General features: G+C 51.4%; 1 protein-coding gene across 1 annotated transcript in view; it reads right to left on the bottom strand.

Annotated features, from left to right (window-relative positions):
* Window positions 1-14,277, bottom strand: part of LOC144250073 (secretin receptor-like) — a 64,124-nt gene that overhangs the window by 28,355 nt on the left and 21,492 nt on the right. The window contains exons 3-4 of the mRNA XM_077792481.1: window positions 4,883-4,963; window positions 4,494-4,601 (exon numbers count right to left, since the gene is read on the bottom strand). Of these exons, the coding sequence (XP_077648607.1) occupies window positions 4,494-4,601; window positions 4,883-4,963 (189 nt within the window). The remainder of the gene's footprint in view (window positions 1-4,493; window positions 4,602-4,882; window positions 4,964-14,277) is intronic.

The raw sequence follows: 14,277 nt of genomic DNA, 5'->3' as shown, positions 1-14,277 counted from the left end.
TGGCTGGATAGAGAGAAAGGCACATGAATGGAATTGAAGGACCTGCATGGAGCCCTCCCCATAATGGAAGGGAGATGCCAGCTAGAAGGCCCCAGGAGGAGGTGCCCACCTTGGACTGAGGTCCAGCTGCCTTCTATACTCTGGGCTACCAAGATCTGGATCCCCAGCTCTGGCGAGTGGGAGATATCATGAGGTGAGGACAATGATCTCTAGGTACTGAGGGGAGAACCCTGTCCAGGGGCCCCTTAACAACCCTGGCTGAGCCTGGGATACTCCTCTTCCATGAGGCTGGGCCACCACTCACAGAGTTCGGAACCAAACAGCTTTCACGGAGCTAGAGAAATGTGGCTGGGCTTTCTAGAACCAGCCACTGTGCTGTGTACTTTCTGTATGGATTCTGATCCCATCCTCACAGACCCCAGGAAGGCAAGGGTTGTCTATTTTGCAGACCATAAAACCAAGGCCATGGTGCCCAGACGGGGTGAACCTTATCACTAGGCTGCCTTCCTGTCTGGCCCTTTCTTTCTGGTCCCAGTTGTGGCTTCTAGCCCCAGGAGATTCTGTCCTTTGGGCTCCAGACATGCCCAGCCTATGAAGGGTCAGGGAGGCCTGGAGCCTAGGTCTCTAGAGGAGCCAGACTTGAGTTTGAAACCCAGGGCTGCTGTGTGACCTCACCTGCACCACTTCTCTGTGCCGGGTAGGAATAATCACCCTCTGTGCAAAAGCAAGCAGGACCAACACTGGCACATGGAGCGGGGCTAGGCTGCTGCCAGCACAGAGCAGGCCTTGCAGCCCCACTTCCTCTCCTTTCAGCCTTTCCAAATAAGGCAGGAGTGGACAGGCCACGGGGACTTGGAACTCAGGGGAGGCAATGGGAAAGAATGGTGGTCCAATTTGGCATGGTTGAATGGCAACAAACACCCAGACCTCAGATCCAAAGGTAGCACCTGCCTCAGGCTGACTGTGGACTCAGCCCACTGCACCTGGCCTGGTGTTTAGGGCCCTCTCCTCGCTGACCCAGCAGGATTCCCAAGAGATCTGCATGTGACCCAGGCCAGGGCCAAGAATTGCTGACAAGGTAAAGTCCCCTGCTGATAGAGCCACCTGCAAGGCTGCAAACATAGCATTGGGACTCCCTGGGGCCCCCATAATCCCATGTACTCCCCCGCCACCCCAGTTTAATTCCTAACAACTAAGGAGTCCTTAGCCAGGTACAAGCCAGCGTACACCTCAGGGCACCCCTGAAAACATATTCACATGCATTAGGGGAAGAATCAGTCCAATGCTGTCGTCCAAGCCTCCCGGCCCCTAATGAGGTTGGGGACTGCTGCTGCCTCCCACTAAGCAGGAAGGAAAGAAGGGCCAGGCCTGACTCCACCCAAAATGCGTTTTTGAAAAAGCAATGCTGGAAGAAGGCGCCCTTTGAAATGCATCCTAGAGGGAACATTGAGGCCTGGCATGAGAACTCTCTGGGGCAGAAGGCAGCTATAGTTTCTCGAGTCACAAGGACACCCATCCTGTCAGGCCCATGTGGTGGGTACCCTGGGAAGAGTAAATTTATGAATTATTTCTGCTATTTATTTTTCTTTGTTCAAAAAGAAGGGTCCAGAACACCACCTTGTCATCACTGGGCTCTCCCACAGGGGTCAGAATTGGGGTTGGGGACACCACTAGGGGGAGATTTTCTTCCTGAAGGGAGATAGATAAGGAGCAGGAGTCCAAGGTTCTGGGTGACTAGCAGAAGGTCCTGATCTGTGTTTGTGGACCAGCCAACACCCCAAAGCCCGAGCCAGGACTGAGTGGGTGGTCCCCAGGGGAGAGGGTCCTTCCCACCACCCCAGGGCCTGAACCAGTAGTCAGGACCTAGTGTGGATCTGCAGCCCACAGCGGCACCATGTGGCGGCAAGGTGAAACTGCAGCTGTGTTAGGCATCCCTATGCCTAACTCCATCCTTAAAGCAGCTTCCATCCTTAAAGCATGCAGACAGGGAATTGAGTCCCTGGGGGATTCCCCAATGCGTGGTGAGTGATTCGAGGGTAGGGAGCCTCAAGTGGGGTCAAGGGAATTCTGGTTAATGAGGAGGGAGTAACTGGGGAGTGATGTAATAGGGCTGGCACCTCATCATCCCGGTTGCAGTGGGCACTGGTTTTGCCAGCCCCTCTGCAGAAGGACAGGAGGGAGGGGAACAGGAGGTGGAGGCACTGTGGCTCTGGGAGGGCTGGGGAGGAGAAGAGCTTTAAATCTTTTCAACAGGAGAAAATCCCAATCAGCCATTGATGGAGCACTGTCTGGGAGTCAGAGACCAGGAGGGTCTGGTCCTGATCTTGCACCTGACCATCAAGGTTTTCTAGGCCAACCATGGCTGTGTTGGTGTCCTGCTTACTGATCTTCACAGACCCTAGGACAGACATGGAAGGGTCAGGCCAGGAGTAAAGACTGTTGGTGAGTTTGCAGGGGAAGGGGGAGGGGCCGGGGGGAAATTTGTGGAGGGGAGAAGAACAAGGAGTGATAGAAGGTGGAAAAGAGAAAAAGATATTCAAAATTTATTTCCAAGTCCAGCCTTGTAGGCAGGCATTATTTATTGCTCCCACTTTGGAGATATGGAAATTGAGGCTCAATGACAATGAGCCACTTGGGCCATGCAGCTGACTGGCACAGGGCTGGACTGCACGACGCACGTCCCCTTCGGTTAGGTGTTGCCATATAACTGAGTTTGGGCTAAGAGAATGCAGGCAGAGTGGTGTCTCTCTCAGGCCAGGCCTTCAAACTCCCTAGGTGCCCCTCTGGGTCCTTTCTCCTGGCCAGCCACCCTGGAATTGCATGTGGAAGCCTGGGTGGTAAGGTGTAAGATCTAGCATCGCCATTGAGAGGAGAGTCACCTGCTAATCAGGGACATCTGTTTGTGACGTAATATGGACAAACATTGAATGAAGGCTTTAAGATTTGGGGGATTTGTCTGATCAGCAGCTCTTGTTACTAAATCAGGGATGGAAGAGTGGGGTTCAAGCCACCTGGTCCCCTTCCATATCCGTATTGTAGGGTTTCAGTGGGGCAGAGGGACAGTGAGCCTCAGCAGCATGTTTCCCACTTGCATGCGTACTTGAGTACTTACGTGCTAGAGAATTACAATGAGAAGAATCTACACTCATCTCTGGGGCCCCACAGTCTATCTCTGCTACAGTTTGGATCTGGGCCATTCCCTAAAGGCCTGTATACTAAAGACTTAATTTTCAGCTTGATCTTGATGCTATGCTATGGGGAAGGGGTGGAGCCTTTAGGAGTTGGGGCCTAACTTTGGGAAGTTAGGTCATTGGGTGTGCCCTTGAAGGGATTGGTATGCAAGTCTCTTCCTTTCTCTCTTTGCTTACCAGCTGCCATGAGGTGAGCAATTTTTCCTCTACCACATGCTCTCAGTCATGATGTTCTGCCTTACTAGAGTAACAGGCTGACCAACCATGGACAGAAATCTCCAAAACTGTGATACACAACAAACCTTTCTTCCTTCAAGTGGATTTTCTCAGGTGTTCATCACAGCCATGAAAAGCTGTCGAACATAGTCTCTCTGAACATTCTTTCCTTCCTGACTTTGGAAGTTTGGTGGGTTTTGGTGTTAAATGACCTGTTCTTTGGTTTGTCCTTGTTCAGGTGACTTTTCTTGCTCTGCCCGGATGAGGGAGAAGGGCAAGACCTCAATGATGAGGTAAGGAGTCAAAGGCAAGGACCCTGTCCTCCTCCCAGGATCACACAAACCATGAGAGGAGAGACCAGCCATGACTTCAAGGTCAGAGCACCAGAAGTCAGAAGTCAAGTTTGAGTCTTAGTTTCTCCATCTGTTGCTGTGAACTTTAAGGCAAACTGACAAATCTCTCTTAGACACTGTTAATATGGTCATTGCTCTTTACTTGGGTCAAATGAATTACTGGGTGTAGAGAAAAGGGCTTGCATTGCCCATGTACATAAAATGCCTGGTACAGGGTCCACCTTAAACCAAAGTTAGTCAATTAAGAAAATCCTTGTACCCTGTAGCTGTCCTCGGGAAAGGGTCTCCAGGAGGGCAGGGCTCCCAGGAGAGCCCTGGCTTACCCACAGGGAGGGCCTGGCAGAATGGGCAGAGGACGTGAGCACCCTGGAAGGCCACACATTTGGGAATCCTGGCACTGTCAAGAGTGGGGTCCTTGACCTGGGGGCCTGGAGCAAGGACGCTGCTGGTTAGGGGGACACAACATGGAAGGAGGGAAGGGATCCCTAAACGAGAGGCATGGGGCAGAGAAGCAAGCCCAGCATTCACCTTCCCCTGGACATTGTTTCCCACCCACTTCCTTGGGACTCTGAGAATTGAGCCCACCCTGACCCCCAAACAAGTCTTCCAGTCCCCAACAAGCATCCCACGATTTCACCACTGCTTGTCCCCCGAGAAGGCTTCGGGTCTCCTGCCTCTCAGCGGAGGCCACCCCACACAGCCCTCCGCCCAGGCCCCTTGGCTGGGTGGTCACCGTTTCTGCTCGTGAGCATCTGGAGGAACCTGGGGCACTGCACTTCCACGGTGTGTCCTGGTGCAGAGGAGGGCCAGCAGCTCATGTTGTCCCACAGCCCCTCACAGCCTGTGGAGAAGAGTCCAGGTATCAGACTGGGATGGAGTATGGGCCAGGGGCTGCCCCCCCCTTCCACCCTGTCACCATCCCTGTCCCCCTGGCCTGCCTGGAGGCCTCATTAGACTCCTATGAAAAGTTCTCATTAGGCACTGGCTCCTTGTGTCAGGAACCAGTGGTGTCTAATAAATGCACCTTTTCACCTTCACAGCCTTGGACTCTGCCGTGTGCATGGTAAGTGCTCAGGGCTGAAGACACAAGGAAGATGTTACAGGGTCTCAGATCGGCCTTACCTAAGTGGGTCTGGATTTCTCTGCAACAGAAGGTGGCCTCAGCTTGGGTTAAATGACTGCAGCAATGGGCCTCCCTCCTGGCTGCACAGTACAACCACCCGAGGAGCCTCAAAAAGACCTAAGCAGGCCCCACCTCCAGGATTCCCATAGAGTTGGTCTGGGTGGGGCCCAGGCATGGTATCATGTTAAAGCTACCCGGGTACTTCTGATGTGATGGCAAGGTCCAGAATACTTGTTCCTTGATTCTCAAACTTCATCTTGCATCAGAATTACCTGGAGGGCTTGTTAAAATACAGAATGCTCAGGGGGCAGGGGTGGGCCTGAGGATGTGCATTTCTAACAAGTTCCCAGTTGATGCTAATGTTCCTGGGCTGGGGGTGACTTTGAGAAGCACTACCTTGAAGCTACGCAAGAGTCACCAGTATGCTTGAGGGTTTTTGAGGATGTTGCTTTCTACCTCACTGTGTTCCCTTTAGGGGGCCCAATTCTTGAAGGAAGACCTGGTGTCAATACAGTGAAAAGCTGAATTTCTTATAAACTTACTATTCTTAGAGACACTGAATCTTGAAGTGGATTTCCTCTTTCATTTGGCTGCTAGGGGGTTTACATCCAGATTTGTGGTCACTTCTGGTAACTGAGAGACTTTGAAATGAGTCAAAAAGAAGACAGAACTAGAGGCCTTGTTTAAGCAGGACCTTCTGGGTTATCTGATTCTATGGGTTATCTGATTCGATTGTCTTTGGACTATTTTGCAAATCTATACGTTATAAGTGATTGATAACATTGCAAATGATTCTCATTCGTAGACACACATGACTATGTCTGGCTGAAATACAATTTATTTCACTCTTCCTTGTATTCAGCCCAGTTTGCACCCACTTATACATTCATTTTACCATTCTGCCTTATATGTGAGGTACTTTGAATTCTCCTATGAACAGGCTGACCAACCAGAGTTCATATCTCACTGATTCCCTCACTAGTCAAATAAAATGCTGGGCAGGTATTCATTTAATAGGTGAGTTTATGACTATACTCTTCTACGAATCATCATTTCACATAATCATCTATTAATTCTCCTGAAGTTAATGCCAAAGTGAGAAGTTACTCCTTGTACAAGCTTTGGTGACCCATACCATGTGGGAGGCTATCACTGGGGCAGGTTCAGGGGGGTCTGGAAACAGGCTAGGTGGACAGCCATGAGGGGAACAGCAGTCACCCCTCGTCCCACTTGGGGAGTGTAGTGCAGACCCACGACACCAAGGCCATTCAGAAAGACCCAGGTGGACCTGAGTCCCAATCCCAGCCACCCACACGTGCTCTCCTGGCTCCTCCCCTCCTCTCTTCTGGGGGAACAAATGTGTCTCCCCTGAGCTTGTCAGGAGGATGAGTTCAAAGGTCACGTGTGGAGCCCACACAGAGTAGAGGGTGAACAGCAGCCACTGCCTCATGTCTTCCCCAAGCCCACTCCTTTCCCCCCCTGGCATCTGGAAGGAGCTCAGGCCGGGCCTTCTGAACTGCAGCCTGAGCTCTGGGGAATGGGAGAGGCATACAGTGTATGCGTCTTGGGATTAACTAGAGGGCAGATTCCCAGCTGTTCAAAAGAGCCATGGTCTATTTTTTGGCATAAATCCAACCAGATTCAAAGTACCAGAAACCTCTTCTGTGACACCTTCATTCATTCTAAGTGGAGTCTCCCTGATGGCCCTCCCCACTGCAGAGGTTCTGACCCTCAGGGCCCATCAGAATCAGCTGGGAATGTGGCTCAGCGGTAGAGCACTTGCCTGGCATGCTGGGTTCAATCCTCATAAGCACCACATAAAAATAAATAGGTAAAGAAAATAAAGGTATTGTGTTCATCTACAAGTAAAAAGATATTTTTTTAAAATATGGTAAATTAGGAGCTGGGGTTAGGGCTCAGTGGTAGAGTGCTCACCTAGTATGTGTGAGGTACTGGGTTCGATCCTCAGCACCACATAAATGTAAAATAAAGATATTATGTCCAACTACAATTAAAAAAATAAATATAGTGAAAAATATGGTAAATTAGGGGTTGGGGCTCAGTGGTAGAACACTTGCCTAGCACACGTGAGGCACAGGGTTCGATCCTCAGCACCACATAAATAAAATAAAGGCATTGTGTCCACCTACAACTAAAAAAAAAAAAAAAAGATGGTAAATTTTTTAAAAAAAAGAGAAGAAAAAGGATCAGCTGGGAGTCCATCCCATGCATTGATTTCTGGGTCTCACCTGGAGAGATCCTAATGTGGCCATTCATAGGCCACACCCAGAAATCTGTATCTCCAGAGCTTCCCAGAGTGGCTGCACGGTGTGGCCTTCGGACCTTGCTTGGAGAGTTCACAATGCATTACCCTCCTCCCCAGAGCCAAGGACCCAGACCTACCCCTGGCTCCCAGGAGAGTCAGAGAGACAGCCATGAACCCACCTCCTGAGGAGGTCACGGGAGGTGACCTCTTGTCTGCAGCAACTGGGTTCAGTGGCCTCCCCTGCCACATACAGGCAGAAACCTATATGCCTGCCCACTGCTGGAGCCCCCATACCAGTGTGGGCCTAGCACAGTGAAGGAACTCAACACCGGTGGCTAATGAACAAATAAATAGACCAGTGCCAGATCCTGGACTCCCTCAATGTCCCTCTTGCCTTGACGTCCACTTGAATTAATTCCATGTCCAGTCCTGTGCTTTCGCTCCTCTGCCTGCCAGCTCTGGTTTGGCCGTTAATCAGAGGGGCTGGAGGCACCGGTCCCAACCCACATTTTTCACATGAAGAAGACTGAGGGGAAGTGACTTTCCAGAGTCACACAACCAGGACTTGCAGGGGCTGTGTCTCTTTGCCTGTTCTGCTGCTTGGTGCCATGTCCTAGCCTTCACCCACCTGATCTGTCACCAGGTGGCACTGACTAACCCAGCCAGGCTCAGGGAGCTGGAGAGAGGCGCCAAGGGGCAGGCCAGGTCAGGAGGGGCTGGGCTCGCAGAGGGGAGAGCAGACTGACAGGGAGGTGGGCAGCTAAGGCAGCTGCTTTGCGTTTCGGCCCTGGCCATGGCACCAGCCCCCAGAGGGAGGAAGAAGGAGGGCGAGCCCACAGGGGAGCCGGGACCTGAGTCAGGATCCTGGAAGGGGGTTTTAGAGGCAGGAATGGTGGGGGACAAGGGAAGGCTGTAACCCAGGGCAAGGACGGTAGGGTGTGGAGGAGGGAGACCCTGAGATGTAGAGGGGGGTTTGGATGGGGCCCCCACCAGCCTGTGAAAGCATCTACGGGGCCAAGAAGCAGGTGTCTGTCCTTCAAGGAACCCAGGAAATGAAAAGCCCTGGGATACTCCTGAATCTTTGCCCTGGAACAAGAGGAGGGCCCCGAGTGTCCATTTTGGACCTTCCCCACAGCACCCAGGTGGGTCACTCAGCTGCCAGCTGTGGATGCTGCTCTCGGGCAGGAGCACAGTCCCCAGAACTCAGCCGACTCCGGGTGACTGTAGGCTTCCCAGATGCCTTTGGGATGGCAACTTGGTCCTGGCAGGGTCCTTTCCAAATGACGTGCTTCCTCTCTGCACTCTGAGCATCTGGAGTCCCAGGAGGCTAAGGGATCCCTTTGTCCTGTTTCTTCAGGCAGAAATCTCCCAGTGGCCACAGGACCCTGCTGACAGTACAACCTCCCTGCCTGCTGGGGTGGCTTTTCCTGCCCTGGAAGCAGGTGGGCACTTCCAGAGCATGGATCAGTGCAGAAGCCTATTATGTCACTTGGAAAGGGAGGGACTCAGAGCTGGCTGGAGCCACCTGGCTGGCCACCAGGATGCTGGCAGACGCCTTCAGTCCATGCAACTGATAACCCATGCCCAGCGGGCCAGCCAGAGGCACAGAGTGCCAGGATGTCTGAGAGCCTTCCTGAGCTGGGTCACGTCAGGCAGGGCCCACAGGGACACCCAGCCTGGTGCTGGCAGAGGGCAGGGCAGGAGTGCCCTGTGCAAGGGGAACTGACTCCTCCCAGGAAGTGGGGACCCTACAGGCTAGCTCACTGCTGTGCCCTCCAAGTCAGCCACGTATAGAGAAAAGACACTGGGGCTAGAGCAGGGCAGGGCCAGGCCAGACCTTGTTCCAGACACACATCAGACATTGTTCCAGACACATCAGCAGCTGAATGTCACAGTAGTTCAGGGTCAGCTCGGGTCACTAGTAGAGAGGAAGAACAAGAGGGAAAGTGACAGGTGCAGAGTGACTGAGCTGGTACTGGCAGAAGTAGGATCCCACCCAACCTTCGTGTCTCCCCATCCCAGTGAGGACTGACACACCCCCTGATGCCAGTTGCCCTTTGGTGGCAACAGACCTGGCTGCCAACCCCACATGGCACTGCTGGTTTTCTGAGCACCCACGACATGGTCCCACTCTCTCCCAGCCTCTGCACAGACTCTCCCAGCATGCAAAGCGCACATCCCCCATAGATGACCTGGGCTTTTGGATGGTACATGGTTGAATATTTTTTATTTTAACAGTTACATTGTTTCCAAAAGAGAATTTAATGTGTTCGAAACATAATAAAGCTAGCATGTCACATCTGATTTTATAACTGTTTATTGTTTAGGGTATAACTAAAGTTTTTTAAAATCCATTTTTAAAGGGGAAAATATTAAGGAAGTCAAAGTACAAGTGACACGTGGCTGTTACTGGCAGGGACCCCCTTACATGGCTCCCAGGATCTGAGCGGCGTGTCTCAGACCCTACCCCCAGATGTCCCCTTCCCCAGGATGGGCAGGAATGGGAGGAAAGGAGGGTACTCCATGCCTGGTGGTGGACATCCTGTCCTGGACTTGGCCTTCCCTGAGGAGCTTCCAGCAGGGAAGGGACACAACTCAGGAGTGGGGTTGTTGTTGGATCCTGGGCAGCTCTAGATCCAGAGCAGCAAAACTCACCCCCTGAGAGGGAAAGGGACTGTGTACAGTGCTACAGCTACTGAACCCTGAGGAGGGGTCACTGCCTCTAGAAAGCCCCGGCTGCAGCTAACGGAGCTTAGCCGTTGTCCCTACTACGGCCTGGCTGCAGGAGGTGGGATGGAACACCCCAGAAGCTTCAGTGGAGATGCAGGGGTAAGCAATGCCAGGTCACAAACACCCTGGGCAGGGGGTCTGGGTGAGTCCCACAGCCCGAGAGGACAGCATGGGGGTCCTGGGTCAGAACAGATGTCACAGCGAAACAGAATGGGCTCAGGACCCAAGCCAACCTTGAACTTGGTCATGCCGCTGACCTCCATAAGCCTCAGTTTTGTCATCTATAAAATGGCTCAGCCACATTCCCTAGGATTTTTGTGAGAACTAAATGATCTGTGTATGTAATAGAATATTATCTGATCTCTTAAACTCTGTTCTTGTTAATTCTCCCGACACATTTTCTCCCTCCTTCCCCCTCTGATAACTGGTTCAAAGTCTCAGAGGAAGGCAGGAAACTCATTTTTCCGGAGGTTTTCAAACATCCCTCAGGGAATGAAAGGCATTCAGGTGTGGTCTCAATGCTTGGGAGAAAACAGAAAAGGAGCAATACTTCCCCAGACCATGGAGAAACGGAGGGGTAGTGATGAGCAGGAGTATGGAAGTTTCCAGAAAGAGGCCCAGTTAGCCCCAAGAGGTGGGTTGAATGACCTAGAGGAGCCTGACTATGGGGACATGTCTAGATGAGACCACAGCCTTGCAGAGCAAGTGCCCCCGTCAGGCACAGAAGAGCCACATGGCGGGGGACGAGATGTCCGACACCATTCATGTGGAGCAAAGCCTAAGAAAAGGGGCTCCCCTGAACGCAGTGCTGCTAGGTGACTGACACCCCAGAAAGCCGGAGAAAAGAGCCAGAAAATAACAAAGCTTAAATTTCTGTCGCTCCAGGAGCAGAGTCAGAATTAAAGTCACAGAGAAGGGAAAATGTTCTCTTTCTACCCAATGGAGTTCATAGGGTCCTTTAAATTTATGAAGGCCCTGGCCCTGCTTAAGGCTCGAGGCAGACAAAGCCACCAGCTTCCTGTGTCCTGGCCATAGAGACAGAGAGGTGGCCCCAGAGGCATGTCTGGGGAGGGGCAGGGTGATTTTAAGAGGGCAGGATGGTGCCCTGGGGACCTCTAGGTGGCCCCACCCAGCCTGGTGCCTGGCACAGAGAGCTCTCTGCCAGCTCCGAGTCTGCCCTGTGTTCACCCACAGCAGAGCCTCTGCCCTCCGGCCTTGACTTATTAATACGTGGGCTCAGATGGCCTGACAATAACCTGAGACTATTCCTGGAGCAATGTGACAGGCTGCAGTGGCAGGGAGCCAGGAACAACCAGGCCCCCCGGGGCGATTCTGGATTGGACCACCAGGACAGCAGGTGCTGTGTCCTTCCACGTCCCCTCCATGCCCTGGATGCTCACTTTACCTGCTATTGGAGATCACCAGGGAACCAGAGCTCCTCCTGGCCCTGCACCCAGAGCCCCCCGAAGCTTCTGCTTGTCGCCATTGGCCCCCCACTGCCTGGGGACTGGCAGAGCCATGTCTCAGGCGCTTCCTACCCAGCTACCTCCATTCATCCTTGTTCCCCCTCAAGACCCCACAGTGGTTCGGGGCGAGTCATGTGCACCAACCTGTTTCTTGGCTTCACGGTGCCTCCCTCTGCCTTTCTTGTCCCCACTTGGGCCCAGTCCCAGGTCATTCAGGGGGCAGCCTGGGGAGGTTTCCCTGGCTTTGCCATTGACCTGACCTATAGACTTAGGTCCAGAGGTGTGTTGCTCTCTTCTGTGGCAGCTGAACCACCCGCAAGCTGTGGTCTGGATGGAGTGGGGACTGAAATCCCAGGAGCAGAAGCATTCAAAACCACATCGAAGGAGACAGAGCTAAAGACCAGGGAGGTTTATCTTTAAACCCAGGAGCATAAGCCATTCAGTGAGATGAGTTCTCTGGGGAACAGTGAGTTCCCCATCACTGAAAGTATTCAAGCAGAGAGGGCCTTGGGATTCGTGAACTGGGAAGAGCATCAGGCACTGAAGGGAGACTGCGCCAGATGACATAAAGGACCTTGGAATCCTGGGGCTGAGAGGCTACTGCCTTGGAGCAGGCTGCTCATCTCCCACCCTAAGCTTCTAAGCACCAAGAGCCAGGCTCTTCCCTTCCCCAAACTACAAACTACAGTTCCAGAGGGCCCTTCCTGCTCACCTGAGAACTCTTCCTCACCTGGCCTAAAGAGCTTCATCTCATGCCACTTGACACAGTAAGAATTGATTGGCATTAACAATCTCTCTCTCTCTCTCTCTCTCTCTCTCTCTCTCTCTCTCTCTCTCTCTCCCTACCACTCTCTCTCCTTCCTTCCTTCCTTCCTTCCTTCCTTCCTTCCTTCCTTCCTTCCTTCCTTCCTTCCTTCCTTCCTTCCTTCCTCCCAATGCTAAGGATGGAACCCAGGACCCAGGGCCTCCTGCATATGAAGCAAGGGCTCTACCACTGAGCTACGCCCCACCTTGCTTTTCCCTAATGAAAAAGCCTTCTCCGAGCTGGAGGTAAGTACATCAGTTATTCATATCAGCTGTGCTGCTTGTGATCAGACTGGATTACCAACCAGAAAGTACTCAGGACGTAAAGTCAGAGGATTTCAGTTGAGAGTCCTGTTTCAGCTCTGTATCATCCTGCGCTTCTTAGGACCTTAATTCTCACCCGTGAAATGGGGATAATAATTCTTATTGCACTTTTTTTGTGTGTGAAAGTTGGTCAGTTTTGGTTTTGCAATACTGGGATCACACCCGAGGCCTCATGCATGCTAGGGAAGTACACTGAGCTACATTCTCAGTCCTTTTTAGTTTTTTATTTATTTACTTTTTTCTTTTTCTTTTTTCTTTTCTTTTCTTTCTTTTTTTTTTTTTGAGACAGGTTCTTACTAAGTTTTTTAGGGCCTTGCTAAGTTTTTGAGGCTGGCCTTAAACTTAAGATCCTCCTGCCTCAGCCTTCCAACTCACAGGGATTTCAGGTGTGTGAGTTGGTGAGTTGGTGAGTTGGTGAGTGTGCCACCATGCCTGTCTTCCTTTTTTAATTTTTATATGATTTTATTTTATTTATTTATTTGTTTAGTGGTACTAGGGTAAACCCAAGGATGCTCCACCACTGAGCTATATCCCCAGCTCTTTTTTTTTTTTTTATTTTGAGACAGGGTCTTGCTAAGTTGCGGAGAGGTCCTCATATTTGAAATCTTCCTGCCTCAGTCTCCTGAGTAGCTGGAATGACAGGTGTGTACAGCACTCAACTGCACTGTTGTTTTAAAAACTAAAAAATTTAAATTGTCTAAAATGTTATATAAAATAAACAAATAAGTTAACTTATTTCTGAAAAATGAGCCAAGATCAGTTGTGCTGAGGAATGGTCAGGTGGAGGTGAGCTGTGGGCAGAGCAGGCCATGGCTCAGGGCAAGGTAGGGGTTGGCTGCCAAGGTGCATCAGGATCTGGGGACACCCTGGAGGAGGCTGGGAATGTTTGTTAGAAAAACTACATTTTTGCCCTGAATCTCACAGTGGGAAGTACTGATTCACACCATGGATGAATGTTGAAAATGTTTTGCTTGGTGAAAGAAGACAGACGAACACAAAAAGGCACATATTGGATGGTCCTTTTTGTATGAAATGTCCAGAGTTGGCAACTCCCCAGAGACAGAGAAGATGGGTAATTTCCAGCAGCTGGAGAGATGGAAGGATGGGGAATGATTTCCTGTAGGGTGCGGGGTTTTATCTGGGGCCATGAAAATGTTTTGAAACTAGATAGAGGTGGAAGTTGTATGACATGTGAATGTCCCAAATGCCATGGGATTGTTATCTCAGCAGGGCAAACTGGGCAGTCATTAGTGTGAAACCCTCCCACAAGATGCCAGGAGGGCCTTGGCCACCCCACCCGTTACTTTAAAAGTGGTTAATTTCATGTTATATGACTTTCACCTCAATACAGAAAGAAAAAGAAAAAAGAGCCTATTCTGGGGAGTAGGCCACCAGCTGGGGACAGAAGGGTGCTACCATGTCCCTATTTGAGGACATGTACACCAAGGCCCAGAGGGGGCGAGTGCACTGCTGGAGGTCACGTGGAGCTTAAGTGACAGAGCAGGACACATGTCCAAGTCTGTCTAAATTTAGGACCTATATATTTGTTGCCACCCCACCTTCCTTCTGGAACATTCTTCCCCTGGGGAGAGCCACATCCCTTCTACCAGCCACATCTGAGGGGTGGGTATTGGTTTCCACAAACAAAGGGGTGAATATCTCAGCAGGGCAAACTGGGCAGTCATTAGTGTGAAACCCTCCCACAAGATGCCAGGAGGGCCTTGGCCACCCCACCCGGAATAGCTCAAGAGTTAATTTTTTATTTGTGATAAGCAACTGGGCTCAGTGACAGCTCCCTGAGTGA

This window comes from Urocitellus parryii, chromosome 1 (assembly GCF_045843805.1).
Source record: "Urocitellus parryii isolate mUroPar1 chromosome 1, mUroPar1.hap1, whole genome shotgun sequence".
In the NCBI taxonomy this organism is placed as follows: Eukaryota; Metazoa; Chordata; class Mammalia; order Rodentia; family Sciuridae; genus Urocitellus; species Urocitellus parryii.
This window is presented reverse-complemented; position numbering and strand designations above follow the sequence as displayed.